We start from the raw sequence: 23,599 nt of genomic DNA, 5'->3' as shown, positions 1-23,599 counted from the left end.
TATTTTCAGGTGATTATACACTAATTAAAACATACTTATTTATTCATTTTTGCCAAGTTTGTTCTGCTAGATACTGCTAAATTCTATACACTGCACCTTTAATTAGTGCTGGTCTTCCATATTGTTTAAACTTCAGGCAATATGAGTTACTTCAGATATCATAAAATTATAAGGAAGTACATTTTGCATATGAAAGCTTCTTTACTGATAAAGATGCGAAAAATACTATTATGAGCAGAAAGCTTTGCTGTTAGTCTTTATTGACAGGCTTTTATTAACTTTAATTAAGATACAAGCGAGCTGCCTTAAATGAAATGAGCAAGCAAAAGGTTTTGGCTGAAATCTCAGTCATTTGGTGGTGAATGAGATGAACAGTGGTGGTTTCATTTCAAATATATTCATCAAGTGATCAAACTCCTTGAATATTCATTGAATCTTCTGTGAAAACAAATTGACACTCAGCTGCACATCAGTTGAGCTGTGGAGCTTCATCTAGTTCTCCCTTTCCACCCTACAGTAATTCTCATATCCTCAACATAGTTATTCTTAATATGAATATGAAATGATGTATAATTTCAGCATCTTGGTTAACATTACCCAGCTTCCAAAAAAACCTGTGATGACCCAGTCTTCCAGGTCTGACTCTGACTCCCTGCACCTGTATTTATCAGTCAGTCAGTGATGCCCTGAGGGACCTATGATAACGTATTTAGGAGATGCCCTGCTGGAGAAACTGATGATATTACCTGGCACCAGGATTGTGATAGCGGTCTGCACAGCTTTGCGGATGATGTTGTCCAGGGCGAACATCCAGTGAGGCTTGATGTTGTGGTTTCGCAGCACTTTGTTTACCTGGAGATATAAAGATTTTTGATTGTCAGAAGCATGCATTTACTGTATTGTTCATGCTGAATACATGTCAAACTTTTAGCATATTTTTTCATCTATGTTTGGTTTACAAAACTTTTTATTCTTAAAACTTGAGTTACACTGTTTATACTCCCCTTCTACTCTGAATTATATTATATTTTATTGTTATTTTTTCATCACAGCTGCAATTAGAGAGAGATTTCCCTTTGGATGAAAATCATTTTAAGATTTTAAGATATTTCAGTCTCAATTATCGTGTATGTGTTTTTCCCTCCTCATCTGTAATGTTGCCCTGACGACCAACAGGAGGCATCAGAGCTTCATCTCCCTGCACGGTTACGCAACTCCCTTTACAAATATGAAAACAACCACTTGCTCTGGTGCTATTACATCTACATAACTGCATTTCTGAGGGGCATTTCCCCCCCCCCCCCAATAGAATGAAGTGCAATTACTCCTGACAGATACTCCTTTTTATCACCCAGCTTAAAGGCTAGTGTTTCACAGTTATCTGTCTGATCTTTGTACTGGAGGGGTAGCAGGTCTGCAGGTTGTGTAAAATGACAACAATTATGGTGAAGTGTTCAGAGGCTCCGGGTTTATTCAGAGGCTACGAGCACCTCTGCCTGCAAATAGGGGGATAATAGAAAGTAAATCACATGTTGCAGGCGCAGTAGAGTAGAAAAGGAGCAGCCTGTGAGGACAATTGCAGCAACAGATAAACCTCGATGTAACAGTTTGGATTGTTTGTGGTCTTGGGTTGTCATATTTCTAATAGTTTGATCAATAATTCATAACCTTAATGCCATTGATTGTGAGTTAAATGTATCTGTAGATTTGTCATAATACATTATTTTAGTGTATTTGTTTGTGTTTGATACTTACAGCATCTTGGAAGCCGAACAGAAGGACCTGCAGCTGACTGATGGCGGTGCTGTCGAAGTCCAGCTCCAGCTTGAGTTGGGACAGCGTGTTGGAGATGATCTTCCTGTCAGCCATGCGAACAAAGTCGGCCAAACTGACCACCAGAGTGGAGATATGCTGACGCTTCAGCTTCATTTCCTCCGAACCCTGGAAGGTGGAGGATGAGGGGGAAGAGGAGAAGCTGAGGTCGGTATGGCGGTTTCACATTTGAAAGTGCAGAAGTGTATATTACGTTTATTTGTGTGATTGCATCCATCCATCATTACCAACCTGTGTGAGGGCCTCCATCAGGTTGGTCACCACCTTGTCCCGGTCCTCGGTCAGGATGTGGTGCAGGGTGGCTCGCCTCTCGCTGTCCTTCCGCAGCATGAAGAAGCCTGAATCCTTCTCATCGGGAGACGGAGGAGCGCTGTGGTCCTCGAAGTTTTCCACTGGAATGCTGAAAATGAGATCAAATCAAAGATGTAGTTCAAGTTCAGTCAGCTGACACTAAGCTTTTTCATTATTCAAATGCATACACATTTGACAACAAATTTCCGTAAGAAGAAAATAAATACAAAGGTAAAAATATATGGCAGTGTTTCATTTTCAGTGCTTGCACCAGCTGTAAAAATGTTTTATCTTTGCTTTGGCATCACTGATTTGTGAAGTGCAACGTGCTTTAAAACTTTCAGCCTGTAGAGGGCAGTGCAATGACTTTCCACCTTATCCAGTTCAGTGCTGCTTCCATTGTTTGCATGCCTATTCTACATACATAAACAGAAATAAATATAGTTACAGTCTGTGTGTGTGTGTGTGTGTGTGTGTGTGTGTGTATACTATAACTAATTTGATTGAAATTTGACCAAAATATAAAGTTAAATCTTAAATCTTCTCCTCAAAATCAAGGTACATCAACATACCAGAACTTGTTTATGACAGCATAATGCAAAAATTACATTAATTTCATTGCTCTGTCAAAAAACGTAATTAAAATGTTTAACTTGAGCAATTCTAAAATATTACATAAAATGACATGTATCCAGTGTTTCCTCTGAAATGTTGCCTCTCAATCAGCATTGATACCATTGTCGAGCATCGTCTAGAGACATTATTTGCATTAGAATCAATTCAGCTACCACGGCTTAGCCTTTATCAATACTACAACCATTAGCTAACCAACATGACTGTATCATCTCAATCCAAGGTGAAGCAGAATGACTTATTTAATAAAACAACTGCTATGATGCCATCCACAGCAACAACAAATAAAAGTGTCTAACCTGAGGAAGAGGGACCTGGGCCCCTTGACATCCCTCTCGCTGTAGCACTTGACGCTGGGCTTGAAGATGAAGGGGTTGGTGTTGAGGTCGTTGTCAGGGGAGACGGAGCCGTACTCACTGCTGCTGCTTGTGTCCTCCACCACCACCGGCACCGGCAGGGAGATACTGCGGAGGTACTCTGACAGACACGATGAACAGAAGAGAAAGCAAAACTTTTTTAAAAAAAAAGAAAAGAAAAAGGAGCTTTTAGTATAATTCAGACATGAATAAACTTCCTTATTCCTTTACATTCCTTCCTTTTCTCTGAAAATAATGAGGATCTGCTTTTTTCATTATTACAATAAAGCTTACAAGAGTGTCTAGAAATAACAGAGGTTGAAAGGAGTGAAAGTGCTGAATGGAAAATGTGTTTCCTTTTCATAACAGACAAAAAGGAAACCTCAAACATTGATTTCACATCCTCAAACTGATGCTGGAGAAAATAAGGAGAGCACTATCTGATCTATCTGGCAGCAAATTACAGCCACTGTGTATAAATTATGAAACAGGGCTTATAAAGACATCCAAACGGTTGGATGGAAGTCATGTTGTGCCAATGTCTATTTTGAGTTCTTGGAAAGGGCAGAGTCGTGGGAGACAGGTGGCCGTTGGTAGAAAGAGAAAAAAAACATAACAAAACCCTGTAGCCTAGATACTCTTCAGCAAAGCAGGCAGATGTTTCATGGAACTGACATCAAGTTCATGAAAAAAGTCCCCCTAGTGGTAAATATGTTGTAAAAGAAAGCAAAGTAACTCACCTGACCCTGGAGACAGAGCTGGAGGGGGGCGGAAAAACATAAAATATGTGTTAGCAGTTAACAGAACATGATTTCTATGTAAGACAGATAGAATAACATTTCCAAGTAGGCAGTGAGACACAAGCCAAGCTTTCCCCCTTAATCTTTTGCCCTGGTGCCAGCACTTGAGATAACATCGCTACAGTTGGTCAGAAACACTCAGCACACAAAAACTGAAACTACTCTGAAATCAGAGACAGTGGATATTAAAGGTGTGATCGTAGAAGGAGAAGAAAGCAGCTATGACACAGCTGTAATACGTAGAGATATTTTTAGGATTTAAGTGATATTATCAGCTATCTAACTCACTTTTGTTCACCTCAGTTTCATTGTGACACATTGATGAAGGCGGCGTGCTTTCTGTCTTCTGTTCCCTCGAGGAAGAGTTTGACATTTGGGGAAATATGCTGAGCATTTGTTTTCTTGCAGAGAGTTAGATGAGAAGACTGATACCGCTCTCGGTCATGTGAGTGGTATCGATCTTCTCGTCTAACTCATAAATGAAAGAAGTTTCCCAGAATGTCAAACTGTTCTTTTAACTTATATTTCCTGATGTTTGTTCCTGATTGTTACACTGTTTCTAGATCAGTTTAAATTGGATTTAGTTCCGTCGTATATCGAAGCCAAGTAAGCCTACAGCAACCACTTCATGCAAGCCAATGATGAAAAAAATCTCCTCAACTATTAACACCAACCTGCTGAACCACACTGGGCTGAACTCACCTGGGAAGGTACTCTTACTCTTCCTCTTGCGGCTGGTGACGGTGAGGAACTCGTCTGTGAGCAGGTCGAAGGCCGTGGCTCGGTGGTCCGGGTCTGGCTCGAAGCAGCGCAGGATGAAAGCCTTGGCTTCTGGCGACATGGAGTCAGGGATCTCTGGGTGGATTTTAAACATGCCCACCTGCAGAAATAAAGACAAAGATTTGGTTCAGACAGGAGCAGAAGAAAAAGGTTAATGGGGCTTCAGCAATCTGATTTAGTCATATCAAGTTGATATCTTGAACTATTTTACAGCCTTTTCACGAGCAAGGAAAACACTACCAATCAGATAGGTTTGACAGATTTATTGAACAAGATTAACGAATGAATGAATGAATGAATGATGTGTTCTTAATGCGGTGTGGGGAGGCCGGATGAGGGATCCGCCGCAGCACCCGGGCAGCGACGAACCCCCAAAAACCTCCATCTATTTGAGACGTGCTTGTGCGGATCTTAGGTCATTGAGGTCTGAGCGGATGTAGCGGTGATATGTTAACAAGGCCCAACGACCCATGATTTGAATAAAGTGTTCGGGTACGCCATTGCGGGAAGCTGAAGTAGCAGCGCCGATCCTAAAGGAGTGCCCGGAGTAGTGAGTAGGAGATAAACCGGATAATGAGAGTAATTGACGTAAGTGATGGTGAAACCAGGACCGAGTGGTGATTTGACCGGATTCGGAGAGGAAGAGGGGTTGAGATAGTGGCGTGCCATAGGATTTTCGGTAGAGGAGATAGTTGGTGAGGATAACGAATGGATCTAAGGGAGACTGGTTTTTAAAGTAGAAAACTGGTGTAGGATGGCCGAATTGATTGGTTTTGGTTTTCTTCAGGTGGAATACTATGGTGTCGTCCGAGAATAGTGATAAGTCTGAGATACAAGCATGGCGGCAAGGGTCGAAGTGCGTCGATGACGCGGTGAATTCTGAGCATCTAAGGAAGCCGAAAAAAGCTAGTATGAACATAGCATCGAGGGTCAGGGCGATGTGAGGAGAGTGGTATCCGGAGAGAATTGTGTGGATGCAAGTATACAGTAAGTCAGCGGTCAGAGGAAGCCGACTAGGAGGTTTGGCTGGTTCTTGGCGGAGGAGACCAGAGAGAAGTGACTTTACTTGAGGATGGTTTAAGGCGGGGCTGGGATGACCTGTGATTAGTTTGGTTAAGAAACCAATGCCGCTGAGGTAGGATTTGATAGTTGGCGTTCTTACATTTGTCACTGAATGCGCGTAAGTGATGTAACAGATGACGGCGGTGAGATCGAATGAGGGGAAAGTTATATTATGTCGGTCTTGGAAGTGATGGAAATTGTTCCATGCTGTCCAGTAGGAGGAGAGAGTAGAGGGTGATAAGCTATTAATGATGTAATTTTGGGATTTGATGATCAGGGGTACTAATGATGGATTCACAGATTGAAAGTCAATGCTGAATAAGGAGGAACTGGAGTCGGCAGCGGTTCGGCGTGCGGAGCCAAGTTTCTGAACTTCTGGAACATGAAACGAGAGAGAGAGTCAGCAATGGTATTATTGTGACCAGGGACATGAGCGGCGCGGAGAATATATTGGTTGGTGACGGAGTGCCAGGTGAGGCGGCGCATGAATGGCATAATGGAAGGGGAGTTGGAGCGACCTTTTTTGATGATGTCAACTACTGCAAGATTATCAGTGTGTATGAGAATGGAGTGACTAGACCATTCCTGCCCCCATAGGACCGTTGCGGCTACTATGGGGTAGATTTCGAGTTCTGGGGGCCATTCTGGTGCGAACCATCTCCCGTTGTAGAAACCCCCAAAACCGGCAGAGGGAGTGGCATCAGTGTAGAGCTGGATGCCGAGGGAGTTGGTCAAGTGGTCATCGTAAAAGAAGGAGATACCATTCCAGTTAGAGAGGAGGTGGAGCCATAAACGAAGCTCGGCAAGACATGATTGGTTCAGGGAGAAAAAAGACAGAAGCGATGGGACTGAAGATGCAATGGACAGCAGGTGAGAAATGAATGACCGCCCTTTGGGGATGATGCGCAGGGCGAAGTTAAAGTGGCCGAGAAGGGAGAGGAGTTGACGTTTGGAGCAATATGGGGCCAAGAGGAAATTGGAGATGAGGAGACAGATGCGGTTGAGCTTTTCAATAGGGAGAGACGCCTAGAACAAGTTAGTATCGAGGGTGATTCCCAAGAACTCGAGTGAAGAGGATATTGGTGGGAACAGGTGATGGACGAGAGACGAGTGAGGCGGGGGGACACGCAGCAGGATTGGCTCTGAGTAAGGTGAATCTGGCTGCCGAGTGGTGAGAAGGATGTGTGGATGGTAGCGCAGAATGGGCTGGCAACCCGGTGCCGGTGACGGTGGTTGATGGGAGTTGCTGCCGGTGGATCAGGTCCGCGTGGGAGGCCGGCATCCCGGTGCCATCAGCTCCTGCAGAGGCAGCTTGCAACTGTTGGAATGAAAAGAGAGCAGGGGGTGCAGGCATCCCGGTGCTGTACGCCCCGTGAGACAGTAAATATTGAGGGTGAATAGAGGGATCATCTAAGGTAATAGGCATCCCGGTGCCACACGATGCTGCTGCACTGGCATGCTGAGGTTGAACTGGATAGGGTGCAGGGTGTACTGGCAGCCCGATGCCAGCAGCCGCTGCAGAAGCAAGGAGGTAGGCTGGGTGTGAAGAGACTACGGGGATTCCTGGCATCCCGGTGTCAGGTTCCCTCTCCCCGGCTGATTGTGTTGGAGCACTCTTTCTTCTCCGGCATGCCGTCTGAGTAGTGGAAGATTGGACCTGCGAATAAATTACCTCTCTAGGCGGGGATCCGATGTCACGTCGAGCGGCGGCGAGCGTGGTGACGTCACCCGGAAGTACGCCGGTGTTGGAGCAGCTGCGGGAGCAGCAAGCGGCCATGAGGCTATCAAAAAGTTTGGCTTTATTGTCGGTGCGGTGGAAGTGGATTCCCCTCTCCCTAAGTACCTTGTGGGGGGTCGCCACGGTCCAGTCCGAGATCTTGGAAGGAAGCTGGCTGGTAGGGGACCTTGGTGGAGCATGGTGGCGGGTCGAGCGGCTGCGGGTAGAAACGCCGGCGTCGGATCGAAGTTGGCGGGCTGGAATTATCCTCGCAGGGGAAGGAGTTGGATAACTGCGGGTACCTCGTGATGAAACCCTCGACATGCCGCGTCCTCTTTTGGCTGGTGGAGGAGGTGTACCGGGAGAGGTGGAGGAATCGTCAGATGAGCTGTAGTCCCGTAAATTGAGGAGAGAAGACCCTGAAGTACTGGGGACATGGCGGCTTCTTCGGACAGTTGAAGACCTTGGCTTTGGGTGTGTGGTGACCCGTCGAAGATGTCATCGTCGGAGGGAGAAAGGGAGATGAAATCCATGGCTGGTACAGGTGAGTCGCTGGTTGAGTAATTTGTTGCTGGTTGAAACTTGAATACGAGAGCGAAAATAAAACTTGAATACTAGAGCGAAAGCAAACTCGAATACGAGAGCGAAGAGGGAGCAGAGGGTTAGGTCTGTTTATATCGGAGCAGCAAGGGGTGTAATTGGTGTGTTTTCCCGCTCCTGAAACTGCGCTTATCAAGCTATATGATTTAGCATCAAATTACCTGTTTGTGTTTCCCTGTTGAGCTGTGGTGGAAGTATAGTAACACAAAGAAGACTCTGGCACTAAAAAGACTGTAACGTTGAAACAGAAGACTTTATTTGACTCATTTGGACAGCTGAAGCTTCATATTAACTTCAGGTATACTTTAGAATACATTTTTCCCCATCACCCACATTGTAAGTCCATTATAAAGGGATCTTCTAATGATCAGAATGTACAAGAGGAATGATTATAGCAAGAAAAACAATGTTCATTTAAGCTTTTGCCTGCTGTTTTAAGACCGACCTGAAAAATCGTAAACCTTTCTCTTTCCCTGCCCTTTAAGTGTACAGTGAGTGTTTACACAGTGAAGTTTGGCTGTGTGACACACGTGTATCGGGCCTGGCTGTAGCTTCGGGCGGCAGTTGAGAGCAATAACGATCAAAGTTCAACCTCGAGACTTTCATGACAATAAGAACTCTAGAAATTCCTGCCGTTGCTGTTGAGGAATGTTGATTTAAGATTAGCAGAGCGATGCCCCTCCCTGGAGACATTCCTTAGGGATGAGTGAAGAGTATCTAAAGACTGTTATACTATTCTGGAGAACATAGCATGAGATGGCCTTTAAAGATGAAAACCATATAATTACCTGCATGAGAGATCATCCCAGTTTCTGTTTGTCTGTGTGTGTTGTTTACTTGAAAGTTCAGCACATACAGTAAACCTCCCTGTTTAAAAGCCCCTTCATTAAATTACATTGTATGGAAAAAATTCCATGATTCAGCACTTTGACAGGAGTGTTATAATGCTTTCCAGACAACCCTTAAAGATCTTTTGTGTGCTTAATGGGCTACACATGGCTAAGAGCAATATTTCATAGGTGTGCAGCACTTTATGCTCCCATCCAAAACCAATACACACAGTCAAGTGAGATTTCAAACAAAGACGTATGCACATAGAAAGTGGAAGATAAAAGCGTGAGGGGTTCCACTCAATGAACTCCACACGCTTGTTTGTGTTCAAACAAATGTACGTGCACAGACAATATTTGGAGTGTCTACTGAGGATGATCACGTTACAGCTCGCAGTGTTTCTTTATGTTAAGGGCATAAATATGTGTCTTACCTCTACTGCAAATACCTGATATGTATGTTTTGATATACTTTTTTTTCACTTCCTTTGTGCTATCAAATATACTAAAATGAACTAAGGCGGTGACTAATTCAAAGGTTTTCTGTTTATATAAAGGGGAAGTGATAAGGACAGAGGCCAGACTCCCTAATTATTTCATTTGATGGAGATTTCTAATGAATTTAAAAAAGGAAAGTAAAAACTTACATAGACAGCATCAGACATTAAATGAACTTAAGATGCTTAATTTGAAAGGTTTAGGCAGGTAAAAGAAGTTCAAAATATAGTAAAATTGCTACTATTGTTAACATCTATTAGCATATTTTTCATTGTCAGTCCAACAATGGGTCAGTTTGAGGGCTGATAAAAGCTAAACCTCCGAATAATCATGTCTGATGCTATCATCATGGAGATCTGATGGAGAAGCAACTGTGCACAAATAATATCTATAATCAAGAAAAAAAGAGATCTGAAATACATTGAGCTGATGTTGGTGTAGGTCATGATAACAAGATAAGAGTGTCATGAGTCAGTGTTTCTGTCTTGTCTTACGTGTTGCCATTAGTAAGTTGATTAGAGTCTTATTTCACCTGCACTTACTGTCTTTTGATATGTGTTCAACTGTCTTTGGTCACATGAGATGTGGTTGAACGCTCTGGAAAAAGCTAGAGTTGAGATTTTTGTTCCAAAAAATTTGCAAGCCCTCCAACTACTCAGCAAGGTAATTTAGTAATTGGATGTTAATAGAAATATATATATTAATTCTAATATTAGTATTTTATTAGTTATATACAGTTGGATCAGACCATTATTAGGGGTCTACAGTGGGGGAAAAAATGACATAATGTATTATATCAGTTAAAAATAAAAGAATAAGTATAAAACAGGAAGACATTTGGCATAACTTCCAGTTTATCATATGTGTATCCTGTTTAAGAGAGCATTTAATAGCATATATAGTAGTTGGACTTGGAAAGCCCTACGGTTTATCTGATGTATGACTGTCAGTAAGTACTTCCTGACTGTATGTCAACAGCTGATAAAGCTTGCTTGGTAACTAACTGTACAAATGTTTCTTAGAAATCTAAAAAGGAGAAGCATTTAGTTTGCCCTCAACCTCTTGGCAGAACAAGTTACAACTTAATTCAGTTTCAGTGCACTTGATTATTGCTTCTCTGCAAAACAAGATCAACAAAATCTTCTGGCCTTTAGAGCACATGCACACACACACACACACACACACACACACACACACACACACACACACACACACACACACACACACACACACACACACACACACACACACACACACACACACATTACCCAGTGGGATGATGGGATCTCTCACCTTGAACATGGCAGCCTGTGGTTCTCCCAGTTCATAGAAAGGTGGTTTCCCAGTCGCCATCTCTATGATGGTGCAGCCCAGAGACCAGATGTCAGCTGGCTTGCCGTAGCCCCGTGGACCTTTGTCTATAATCTCAGGAGCCATGTACTGTAGTGTGCCTGAAAAAAAACCCATAACACAACAATAGAGTAAAATGCATGTAGATACTGTATGTAGGCAGAGAGCTAGATAGTCAGATAACAGCTAGTGTAGAAGTCACTTCAGTGTCAAGATCACAAAGTTAACAAACAGGTGAAATATTCTAACTGGTTATAATTTATAGTACATGCAGAAGGTGGCAAATCTTCACTTTCAGGGAGTCTAAATATTTGCTTCAGATACTGGCAGAGTTATCAGATATACTACAATCTGGATATGTCACTTTATTGTTTTTGTTATTGTTTTATGGTTTTAGATCAGATTATAGGTTTTCATTTTTATATGATTTTGATATAATTTCATCCTAATCTTGATGACACTTGTTGAAAAACAGATTTATCCTCTACTGATCAAATAAGATGGCTAATTAAATAAGTTTTATGAATGAATGAATTCATAAATGAGTAACTTATTGACTGTGACTGTCTGAAAATGGGCAGGGAAAGCAAACTCCAACTTATCTTTATTACATGCCGTCTACATGTGTCACACTTTCCCTCAGCTTCGGGCAATTAAAGGCCGACTGTTGCTTTAACTAATCCATGTATAATCCTATAGATGAAATACGCATTATAGATCATCTCTCTTATTTGGGACAAGGCTTTGCAGCTGTGTCAATAAAAAAAATAATAACTTAACTGCACTTTAATATGTTTTTAAAGTCACAAATAATGTTGATATATATATTCTTGATTAATTGATTAGTCATATGGTTTATAAAATGCCAGAAAATGGTAAAACATGTCCTGAAATGTCTTATTTTGTCCTGAACCACAGTCCACAACCCAAAAAAATATTCAGATTACTATCATAGAAGACTAAGGAAACCTGTAAATATTCACATTTGAGAAGCTGGAATAAATTGTTTTCTTTAAAGAATTACTCAAGATGATGAATCAATTAACAAAAAAATAGCTGATTAATTGACTTGTTGCAGCTCTACAGTTTGTAAAGGTAAAAGTGGCAGCAACAGCATGAGAAAGAACCTCATCTAAATACCCAAACTAGCTTGCTTTAAGCCTAATTATAGGTTACCTCTGTCCTGAGGTGATGACACACTTTTTTGCAAACAACCAATGAGGTTACAAAAGCTTTGACGGGGCTTATGGACTTAGTAACATTTTCAGATCGTCACTTCACTGAAAGAACTCTTTTGTTCTAATAATAGCCTGCTGCGTATTTGCTGCTTTTAGAAGCTTGTGAATTGAGCTAAATACGGGCGGCCACACATTTATAGCAGACCTGGGCTATAAAAAGGAGCAGCCCGGTTTCCTGAAAGGGCCTCCGCCATTGAGGGTAAGTCCCTGTCTGCTCCAATTGGCTGCCAGATCGTCTAATTCAAGAGGTCAAACTGAGCTGTGGTTGAGGACATCACACGGGCACGAATCCGCCTGATGTGACCACAGACCTCTGCCAGACCCGGTGTCTCTGAATAGCAACAGTCAGCTGTTCTCAGTGATATAGAGCTGAGACTTGAATGACCGCTCTGAAATGGTGACCTCACTTGCTTAGCTTCTTGTTCTTTCATTTTAAAAATAAAAAGCATGTTTTGTGGGTTTTCAGGATCTTAACACACATCTCAGACATTATTTGAGGGGGGGGTTTGCGCAAACACTGAGGTGGGACTCAATCGGCCGAGCGCGTACCTGTGAAAGTCTCGGTGCAGGGGTTGATCCCGGCCAACCTCTTAGACGTGCCGAAATCTGATATCTTCAGGACGCCGCTGTAGGTGTTGATGAGAACGTTGTCGCCCTGTGGATTGAAAAGGTATCCGTGAGAACAAGCTACACTCATTCCCCACGCTAAAATTCCAAGGCCATGATGGCGCTGAGATAATGTGATGTGCTTATGACAAACAGCAGGTTACGACACACGGCGTGGGAGGAAGGCGCCCTCCACGCCAAAACAGGGTTTTTAACATTTCTGAGCCGCTAATGATGCTTATATGACGGCGTTGTTAAATCAGGTGGAAGGTGGAGAGGTTTGCTGTGGACACACGACTAAGACGCTGATGACCGTAATGATGCTCTGTGATGGGAGTCTTATCACTGTCGCAGCTGAGATAACAGCAAAAGCCTTTTATTCAAGAAAAAAGGGGATGTTAGGATTATCGTTGTAGCCAAACAGCTGTAAAGAAAACGCTGAAATGTTGGGAGCAGCTGGGACGAACCAAAACAAATTTACTGTGCACGCAGAGTCACAAGGAAGCAGATTCAAGTCAAACGTTCAATCATTTCAGCTCTTGTTTCCAAAGAATCTGAAAAATGTTGCAGACTCGTGATTCTGTGCATGACTTTGTTTGTCGTTTTTATGCATGCGACCTCATCGGTATCTTTGAGAGCATGTTTCTCGTTCATTGTTGCACTTCCTTGTATATTATTTAATCTTCTGCACATATTTCCTGTTGCTTGTACGCATCAGGTTCACATTTTTTCAAGTTTGGCTAAAAACAAGAGTCAGGAGCTCAAATGACCACTGGAGCATGTTTTTCTCGCTGTAATCATTCCTCCTTTTCATACTGACCTTTAGAAAATCCCTTCATAATGCACTTATAATGTAAGAGATGGAGGACAACATCCACAGCTCTCCTCCTGTGCAAAAGTGTATTTAAAAGTTAATTTGAAGCTATGGTGGAGCTACAGGGAAACACAAAGAGGGATTTGATGCTAAAAAGATGGTAAATGTGTCAGATATCCACTCTTTATGACTAACTCAGACTACTGAAGCCTCAAATAAGCTCACATAAGCCTAAAATGACTGTGTGGACACACTGTGGATTTTGGCCTCCATCACTTCCATTGAAAGAACATTTGAAGGAGATCTTTTAATAGTCAGTATGAACAGGAGGAATGATTACCGCGAGGTAAACCTCTGTCACTGTTCATATTGGCAAATGTGCTATAAATACAACTCCCTCATAAACCTCTAATAGCTGTCATAGTGGAAGTGCAATCTTTTCCTCTTTAGATTCACCGTCAGTTGTCAGTCACACAGTGGGGTCACTTATGGTCATCTTTTTCTCCTGGATTTCCTCTTAATGTAGCTTGAGTTTCTGTAAGCAGTGCACTCTTACTTCTCTTTTCCCCTCATAGTAGCTCTCACTGTTCATGTGCACTACTCATTTCCTCCAATGTTAAATATATTATCTCCTGAGGAACACAGATTTTTTTCCTTAGCCGAATCAAGGATTATTAAAAGAAGCCTCTAACGTTTTGAAAATGAGCCTCTAAAAAGCTAATGATGGCAAGAAGATGAAAAAGAGAATATGAACTGTGCAGTAATGTTTAGTGACCTTGATGTCTCGGTGTGCTATCTGATTGTCGTGCAGGTATTTGAGTCCCTCTAGGATCTGCCGTGTGTAGAAGCCGATGGTGGGCTCGTTGTTTTTCAGGGGTCCCCACTTGGACCTCAGCAGTGCAGACAGACTCCCTGGACATAACGGGACAAAGTACAACAATCAATACACTCAGTCTGACCTGAGATTAGCAGCACAGTTCTGAGAGCAATTCAGAGTCAGTACGCACTCTTCTTCTACCTCACTGCTGCTGTATGAATTCATGTATGTCTGGAGTGGTTTTATGGCCTGTGTGGGAACTATAAACAGCCAAAACTGTTCAGCTGGCATAAAACTTTTGTAGGCTAACTTTTTATTATTCTTGTAAAAGCTGTGTGAGACATCAGCATCTACAGTATGTTACAGTATCCAGAATTCAGATGTGTTCATTTTACTACACAAAATCTTCACTAAAACTGAGCTATAGCATGCTTTTAAATTGATATATATAGAAAAACACCCCAAAAAGAACTCATAAAAAGTACTTGATGGGCTCAAGTGATAAAATATATCTCACCTCCAGGCACCTGCTCCATGAAGATCTTGATGAAGCCGTTCTCGCTGATGGAGCCAAGGTACTGGACGATGTTCTTGTGCTTCAGGTGTTTGTGGAGGGCGATCTCCTCGTGTAGGGGCTGAGAATACCTGCAATAGATAAAAACACAATGCATGAAAAACGCTGTTATAGTCTGTAGCAGATGGGAAGAGGTGACAATGGGTTAGGGTTAGGTTTGGGGTTGGGGTTAGGGTTAGGGTCACATAACAGCGACGGATATGAATCACTGAAGAACTTTATCATCTTTACACGGTTCTCCCTCTTTGTGAGTTTTTGGAGGATTGGATTTAAAGTTTCCTGTTAAGTTTGTTAAAATGATTCATTTGTAAAAGATAAAAGATCACAATTGTATTTGAACATGTGCAAAACTAATTGTAGATTTAGATTCTTGATTTAACATTTGGAGGAAACACTTGCAGAGAAATACACTAATAAATAAGCATGGATTTAGTAGTCTAGCAACTATAAAATCACATAGAATATTAAATTAAAACTGCACTAACATTCAAACAAAAATCTACATTATGGCTACAACTAATGATTATTTTTTATCAGTTCATCTACCCATTATATTCTTGATATATCGCCTTATTGTTTGGTTTACACGTCAGCAAAAGACAAGTCCCCAAGTCCAAGGTAACGTTGTAATAGTCTTATTTTGTGTGACCGACTGTCCAAAACCTAAAAATATTCAGTTGATTAGTCACAAGACATCAGTAGAAAATTAAACTAAATAAATAAATTATCTTAAACTACAATAACCTAAGAAATGACTGAAGGAACTGTAACTGAGCCGTTTTTATGGCGACATGGATGTAAACAGGCCATACCAGACTGTGTGACAAATACCTGAAGAGCAAAACCCTAAAAACAAAAGACAAAAACCACCAAAACAATGAAACTGAATCTTGATATCTGACCAGAACAACAGGAACCTTTGTACAGTGAAAGCGTGCCTGCCAGCGATTCAGCTCCCTGAATGAATCACTCTCTCTCTCTCTCTCTCTCTCTCTCTCTCTCTCTCTCTATCTATCTCTCTCTCTCTCTCTGTCTGTCTTGAGATTTCAATCCACTTCTGAATTATTTCCCCAAATTCTCAGAGCTCTCTGTGGCCCGAGCACTCTGCTGACTTGCTGATGTGATTAGTGGAACAAAGTACGCCAGTGGAATCATCTCGTCTGTGAGAGTCTTTGCAGTTTGAGATGAGTAAGTGGAACTATTGCAGAGACTGGTGGGAATAAGAGACGGGGGGGGGGGGGGGGGGGGGGGAGAGAGAGAGAGAGAGAGAGAGAGAGTCTGCCTTCACGGCTTTCCGCTAAGCAGTCACTCGAGTGGATACCAGCCCACTGAAAGCCCAGAAAGCACCGGGGACACTGCTGATCTGTGTGTTTCACGCTCTCAGTCGGACAGCAAAGCCGCATTTTTCTTAATGATGATCAACAACAGCGCTGAACAGGAAGAGGCATTAACAAGCTAAGACACCAGCTAACATTCAGGATGTAATCTAATCATAACAGTGTCATATCTGTCCTGAGAGTGGTTGATCTACTTCTGAGCATGAATTAGAGAATGTGTGTTATGCCAAATTACATTAGGAAATATTTCCCGTGCGAATACGACATTTGGGTATGATGGTGGCAGAATAGGAATAGACAGTGAGTCACATAGCATTAGGATTCATTCACAGACAGTTTCGTGAAATCTGATCGGTCGTGTTCAAGAAAGTTTTTCAGGGATCAGCAGCCAAATTCCAATACTGCAGGTCGAAGCACCGAACCCTCACGGACGTCATCAATCTAACGTCACCACTGATGTCATTGTAAGTGTTTCAGGGTGTAAGAGGAGTAAGACAACACTTAATGTTACCTAGACAGCTGATATTTAAAGGATATGGCTGCTGATTTTCCACATTTGTCTTATTGTCAACAAATCTCATGTGAAGAGCCACACCAACAATAAACTTACAAAGTCAATAAACTTAATTTCTTCAAGAACTTCTGTACAAACTCAAGAGGTTGTGATATGTAGCACAACAAGCTAACGAAAGCTCTCTGACCAAACTACTGTGACCAAACTCATTGTGTCACAGTAGTTTGTTTAGAAATGGCTTCAAAGGACTAATAACAGAAAGTACATTTCCAGTCTCTGAAGAGTAGTTCTGTGTAAGGCTAATGCCACTGAGCATGTACGGGAACTCGGTTTTGGTCAAAGAGCTTTCGTTAGCTTGTTGTGCTACATATCACAACCTTGACTTTGTACAGAAGTTCTTTGAGAAATGAACAATAGACTGAAAACATGACTTTCTAAACAAACTACCGTGCCTACACTCATTGTGGTGAAGGAACATGTCCCCCAGTGGAACAGTGTGGCTCACTGATGTGTTTTTATATTGTTTCTGGGCAACAATGGAGGTCTACGGCACAGAGGAGTAAGATATACCAGAGTTCATTGTTGGTTTGTTGCTGCACTAGATTTGTTGACAATAAGAAAAATATAGAAAATCCCCAGCTAATCCTTTAATACTGTTTAAATAAACTGTTTGCTTCCTGTTTATACGTTTATAACAGTTTTCTTGAAAAAAAAATCTACATATTCGGCTCTAAGACAAACAAGTACACTGTACATAGTGCTGGTTAACAACATATATGTTTATGATTAAAAGATGCCATTTTTTGTCTTCAATGTTCCCTTTTTTCATTTTCCATTGCCATTCAACACCACAACAATATGTCTTGTGGGTTTTTGTTTCTTTAGGAAAGTCTGCAGAAAGTGTGCATGAAGGGCAGAAAAAAAAGCTGAATTCAGTGTTTAGACTGGGACAAGAGCCAGTATTATAATCTGTGAGTGCATAGTGGTGGTTTGGAACAGGCCCACTGTGTTGATTGAGGGGAAATTCTAACTTGCAGATGGTGCAAAACAAAGGTTTGCAAGGTCATTAAATCTATTAAAATCTATCAGAATATCCACACCAGATTTTACGGTTGTCACAACAGTGGTAACAGCAGTGTGAAACCTCCACAGAGAAAACCTGTGTCCTCATCTCACCTGCTGTCTCTCTCAGGTATCTCTTTGATGGCCAGGCGGACCTGGTTGCTGAGGTCTCGGCCCGCGTACACCACCCCGAATGTGCCTTTTCCCAGAACCACCCTCTCTCCGTGCTCGTCGTACTCATAGTCGTACTGTGGAGACAAAAACAGTAAAATACAGGGATGCTTATAAAAGGTATGATTGTGAATGATCCAGTGTTCGTCGGGATATTTCAGCCTCTGCTGCTTCGATTTTTGGAGTTTTTTAACAGTCTATTTGATCATGAAGTTATCTGAGTTGTTGCATTCTGATTGAGCTAAAATATTGTTTTGGTCTTATTATATTACTGAAATTTAGCTGCAGTAAATATACATTTCTCAACCTGAATAAATCTGCACATTTTCAATTAGGTATAGTGTCTACATAAAAGGAAGCGTGACATTTTTGTTTCTTCGCTTACACCTTCAAACATTTCAGAATAACCTTAAAGATTATAGCAATGTACTTATCTTGCATATTTGTGTAAGACAAACCTAACAAATCAGAACTTTTTTTCCTGCCAGACAATCATTAATCTCATTCCTCTTGTTAATTAACTTCAGTGGATGGTCCATTGTTTGTTGCCAGATTACTTTAAACCCGTCACATCGATTCCTCTTGGAAGGAGAGACCTAATTAATTAACTTTTCTGTCTGAAACAAGTGATTAGTGTTTACAGGAAACAGTCTGAGGTCTTAGGACAGATTATGTTGTAAAGAGGATATTTGAGGACTGGAGACAAACTGACCGTGTTAATTCAAAGCATGCGTTTGGACAAAACAGGCTTATTAAAGCAGCTCTGAGGGAGAACCTGTTAGACATTTGATCCGTGCCACGCTGCTGAGTCAGAGAGGGTGCGGCAGGATTACGGGCAATTAGCTTTTCTTTTCCTGTGGCTCTGCTGGAGAGACAGGTGAATGCAGCAGCAGGTGTCTGTACTGTACTGTGAAAGCATTACAAAGCACACAACAAGAAAATCCAGGTCCTATCTCAGCGGGTTGCTGTCTATTTCTGTGTGTTTGCAGTTATTGTAATGCAAATTGTGATGAACTGGATTAGAAAAAAAAGATGGGAAAACGGATCAAAGACGAGTTTATATGAGACATTCTGCAAAAATGTGAATAAAATGCTACGCCATATTACATATAGCATTATGAACCATATTGCATTTCTCCTTTAGTCGTTTAATGGAAGCATGAAAAATAGTTAGCTGACAGTTGTCTGTTAAGAGATGGGCTTTTTTTCTTTCTGTCAGCACTTCAACTCCTTTTGATTGAAACCTCTAAATCGCATCATATTTCCTGTGACATTTCAAACACAGGATGTAACAATACAAAGTGCAGAGACAAATAAATAGTAAATAGTTTCTTTGCACGCACGCCTTGCAGAGGAGTTAGGAAAAGTTATGTATTGAGCCAACTCTTAGCTAGAGGGAAATCCAGTTGAGAAGGTGTTGATAGATGCAGATAATGTCAATATTTCCATGTTAAATGATTTAAAAACAATCACCTGTACATTAAGGGAATCTGGTATTACTTATACATGTATATGTGGCTTTTACCACATCTTAAAAGGCTTTATTAAATAAAATATATGGACATAAAAGAAGTGGAAGATGTCTAGGTTGTTGTTGTGGTTATTGTTGGTTAAAATGGTTGAAGTTCTGACTAAACTTTAACATAGAATTTTAGAACTCTTGAATATGTAAATATAACTAAAGTTTACAAGTCTAAAAAAGCTTTCTGGCTCAATCAGGGTGTAAGAATCCAGTCTCCAGCCCAGCCGACTCACCTCTAAGGCTTCAGTGTCACAGTCTCCCTCCTCTGGACCTTTCCAGGCCTCCTCTGTTATGCTGCTGACCAGATCACAGAATCTAGAGAGAAGAGAAGCTCGGTCAGTCCAAAATACACGGCTCATACAGTGAATCCACACAGCTGCGTCAGAGCGCTCAGAAGAGACATTTGGAATCAAACAATCAGCTTTGAGTGTGTTTGACTGTGTGTTCAGATCCATACTGGGTGAACAACACCAGACTCATGAGCTTAATATAATTCCACAACTTTATGATAGGGCTGTAAGTCCTACCCTGTTCAGACAACATGGGAGGAAACACCCTAAAATTACAGCACTGAAATCTCATAGTTTTATCTTGATTTAAAATGCAGGTTGCTGGAAGAGAAGCAATACAACCAAAAAAGTGCCACAGTTGTTGAAACTGTCAAATATTTACAGGCTGCTCTGTATTTCTTTCAACTACAAGTAGGCGTTCTACCCTCTATTTAGTTTCCTGCCTCTCCTTCACAAACATGTGTTCACTTTGAATTCATGTAGCTGGGTATAGGTAGGTAAATGGTCTTTTCATAATATGTGAATGTCCTCATAAATCAAATCATATTTAATGTAAAAATCTGTCTTTTAATGTACAAATAAACAAAATAAATAAGTTTAAACTTGACACTGACAATATTTAAAAAAGCACCACGCCTATTGTTTTGCATGTTAAGGTAATTTACAGCTAAAAAATACATTACTACTTTATGTTTCACATCACAGCTAACTATTTTGTGAAACTACATTTAACAATTTTGGATGCACTTTGTCTATTGTGCAAAGGTTCCTTTTATTATTTTTTCATTTCCAATGTATTAGCACAGTTCTGAAACTTGAGTGGTGTTATAATCACATAAAAATCACCAAAACATCTAAAACTGTACAGCCTGCAGTTATAAATGGTCAGCAAATATGTCAATTATTGATGGGTTGCAGTTAAGGGGCTAAAACTTCCAAACACAATGCTATGATATTTTAATGGTAATGATATAGAGCCCTTAGGATTACAGTATAAATACCTGCGTGTGTGTAAAATCTCTCTCTAAAATACTCATGGCTCGAGTATTAGCCAGAGTGAATCACTTAGAGCCATTTAAAGCAGAGAATTTGACCATGTAGCACCTCAACTATGAACTGCTCTGCTCTCACACTTACAGTCTGCTGATTCTGTGGATTCTTTTAAAAAGAGCCATTCCTGGTTAGAGAGGCGTTTGGGTCAGCAGTATGCACCGAGCCCGAGTCAGCATTTTACATTGTGCTTTTTCATTGTGTATTGTGTGTTTTAGTTTTGCACTTTTTAAATAGTCTACTATGATTTCTTTCTTTTGTGTATGCTTTATGCCTTGTAAAGCACTACTGTCTTGACATGCACTATACAAATACAATTGACTTAGTACATATTGTGACTGGGTGTCGGTATTTGGCTGGTGATCTTAGCCAGAAGGGGTTACAGTATGTTCACATGCACAACTCCCACACATAAACAAACATATAATGACCTTTACCGCTCTCTCCGCATACAAGCTGTGAATTAGCACATCGCCCCATCATGCTGTCACACACGGCACGCCTGCAGGTGCTCCACAATACACATGTGCCAATCACGCATATGCACGAGCCATATCGGACTGGTTCTCTTCCTCTTCCTCTTTTTTTTGTCTTTTTCTTCCTCCCTTCTTTTATTCTCACCACTCCCTCCCATCCCACCGTTACTCCTTTCTCTCTGTGTGATAAGGCGAGCAGCATCATGACAACAGCAGGCATGACTCACTGACTCTCACACTCCAGATAATAAGTGCTTGGGAGCCTCCGGTGTGAGACTCTCACAAGTCTGAACACTCAGTGCTTCTTTGAGCAGCCAGAGAGGAACACGGTGGTGTCGAAATTAAGCAAGGTGTGTTTGTGGTGACGGAGAGGTGCGAAATTTCCCACCTGAGTACTGAGCTAACACGAGCGCCCGCAGTAGGGAGGGGTGCAACTACAGACAGACAACAGTTTAAAGTCTTTGCGGGTTGAATTAAAGGCTTTGTGGTCACAATAATGATCAAACTGTTCCAAGGACAGGTTTCAAGGAATAAAACTGGGGCTGCAACTAACGATCATTTTTTATTATAGATAAACTGTTGATTGTTCTCTCAACTGATCATTAATCGTTAGTCATTTGGTCTAGAAAATGTCAGAAAGCAGTCAACAACCTAAATATCTTGGAACCTGTCATAGAGGACTGAAGAAACCAGGAAATATTTACATTTCTTAAAAAATGACAAATATTCAAATTTGAAAATAGTTTGTGATTAATTGACAAAAAATTTAAATCAATTGTAATCTAAAGCAATTTTATTTCATAAGCCTTTACTTATCTTTCATCAGTTGTAAGTCATTACTAAAAAAAATAAATCATGTTTTGAAGTTAGCTTCTTTCTAATTGGTAATAAAGCAGTTACACATGTTTGGTAATCTATTAATAAATGGTTAAAAACTTTTAAATACATTTTGATTTTCACAACCTGTCACCAAAAAGATCTTATTAATGGCTTACAACTGATCTATAATGCTTTAGTAGATGATTGTTAACCATTAATAAAGTGGTATTGTATTTAACTCAGTAACACAACTGGAGGTCTTAATTTACTTTCCCATTTATGTGACCGAGTAAAAACAACAATTTCCTTAAATCTAATAAAACTTTAGAACAAGAGCTAATTTGTAGGTAATGTTTGTAAAAGTCCTGTACATAACCATTTTTGCTAGTAATGTAATGTAATGTAATGTGTTTGATAACACAATTAGCAAAGTAGCTGTTTTAGCCTTGCTAGCCACTTTTTTGGGTTTTACTTAAATATCTCAACGTATATTGGATGTACTACCATGAATTTTGGTACACACATTATTGGTTCAGGGTGAATCTACATCACATTGGTGATCCTCTGAATTTTCATCTAGCCATCTTTAATACTTTTATTTATGACAACCTGCAATAATGTCATAGTTGATAAAATTGTGAAATGGTGACAATTTGACTCTGATTTTAAGTTCATTTTAGATGACTGGCTCATAAAACCCAATAACATTAATTTCAGAGTAATGGAGGAAAAAGTCATTAAGTAATTGTTGTGACATTAAGAGAAGATTTATGGTGAGTATTAGTCAACTAACTGTAAAAAAAGCACTCAACAAGCTTAATGATGTCAAACCAACAGTGAGAGATGGAGAACAGACCTTTTACAGTGCATCTCTGTACAGAAGTAGATCTGGAAGTCCTCTGCATTGTGAAGGACGTACAGGAATGCACTTCGCTCGTCAAACTTGGAGATGCTGAGGAGAGACGGGCCACGGTTAGACGCACGACAGCAATCCCATGAGAGCAAATGTGACGCACAGAATGAATGAAGCCTTTCACTGGACTCATAAGATCAACCATCACATCTCTGGTTTGAAATGAAAGACTGCTTGTCACTACATGTGCCTCACCACTCCATCAAAACATAATCCCCAGCAGATCTGCCAAATGCAATATATACATTGTGTAGTACGAGCTGCAGTAGCAATGTTCAGAATAACAGAAAACGTGGAATTTGAAAAAGATGTGAAGCTTCAATTCAACCATTGAATGCGAACTTTCATGTGCCGGGATGCTCGTCCAGTTCTTGACCGGTGTGCCAAGGCCGGAGCCTCGGCCGAACCAGACAAGCGAGCAACCCGTATGTGTGGTCGTATTGTTGCTCGCAGCGCTGCTATTGTGTCCCGCTGTCTGTCTGCAGGCTGAGTGGGCACACAGAATGAGTCGTTCCCTAGCAACATGTGAGCGCAGCCCTCCACTTCTCCGAGCTGACACTGAATTCCTCTGAGGGCCGTGGAAGAGGAGGCTCAGAGCAAGACATCATAGAAGCTGTCTGTGGTATTAATGGAGCACTCTGGCACA

General features: G+C 41.1%; 1 protein-coding gene across 2 annotated transcripts in view; it reads right to left on the bottom strand.

The window, feature by feature from the left end:
- Positions 1 to 23,599, bottom strand: part of map3k5 (mitogen-activated protein kinase kinase kinase 5) — a 75,082-nt gene that overhangs the window by 4,939 nt on the left and 46,544 nt on the right. For both annotated transcript variants that reach the window (XM_062437226.1, XM_062437227.1), the window contains exons 13-25: positions 22,897 to 22,992; positions 19,639 to 19,720; positions 17,827 to 17,960; positions 14,743 to 14,870; positions 14,184 to 14,320; positions 12,538 to 12,643; positions 10,694 to 10,851; positions 4,616 to 4,793; positions 3,854 to 3,871; positions 3,057 to 3,234; positions 2,065 to 2,233; positions 1,756 to 1,941; positions 747 to 852 (exon numbers count right to left, since the gene is read on the bottom strand). In XM_062437226.1, coding sequence (XP_062293210.1) covers positions 747 to 852; positions 1,756 to 1,941; positions 2,065 to 2,233; positions 3,057 to 3,234; positions 3,854 to 3,871; positions 4,616 to 4,793; positions 10,694 to 10,851; positions 12,538 to 12,643; positions 14,184 to 14,320; positions 14,743 to 14,870; positions 17,827 to 17,960; positions 19,639 to 19,720; positions 22,897 to 22,992 — 1,676 coding nt within the window. The remainder of the gene's footprint in view (positions 1 to 746; positions 853 to 1,755; positions 1,942 to 2,064; positions 2,234 to 3,056; positions 3,235 to 3,853; positions 3,872 to 4,615; positions 4,794 to 10,693; positions 10,852 to 12,537; positions 12,644 to 14,183; positions 14,321 to 14,742; positions 14,871 to 17,826; positions 17,961 to 19,638; positions 19,721 to 22,896; positions 22,993 to 23,599) is intronic.

Source organism: Scomber scombrus, chromosome 17, assembly GCF_963691925.1.
Source record: "Scomber scombrus chromosome 17, fScoSco1.1, whole genome shotgun sequence".
In the NCBI taxonomy this organism is placed as follows: domain Eukaryota; kingdom Metazoa; phylum Chordata; class Actinopteri; order Scombriformes; family Scombridae; genus Scomber; species Scomber scombrus.
This window is presented reverse-complemented; position numbering and strand designations above follow the sequence as displayed.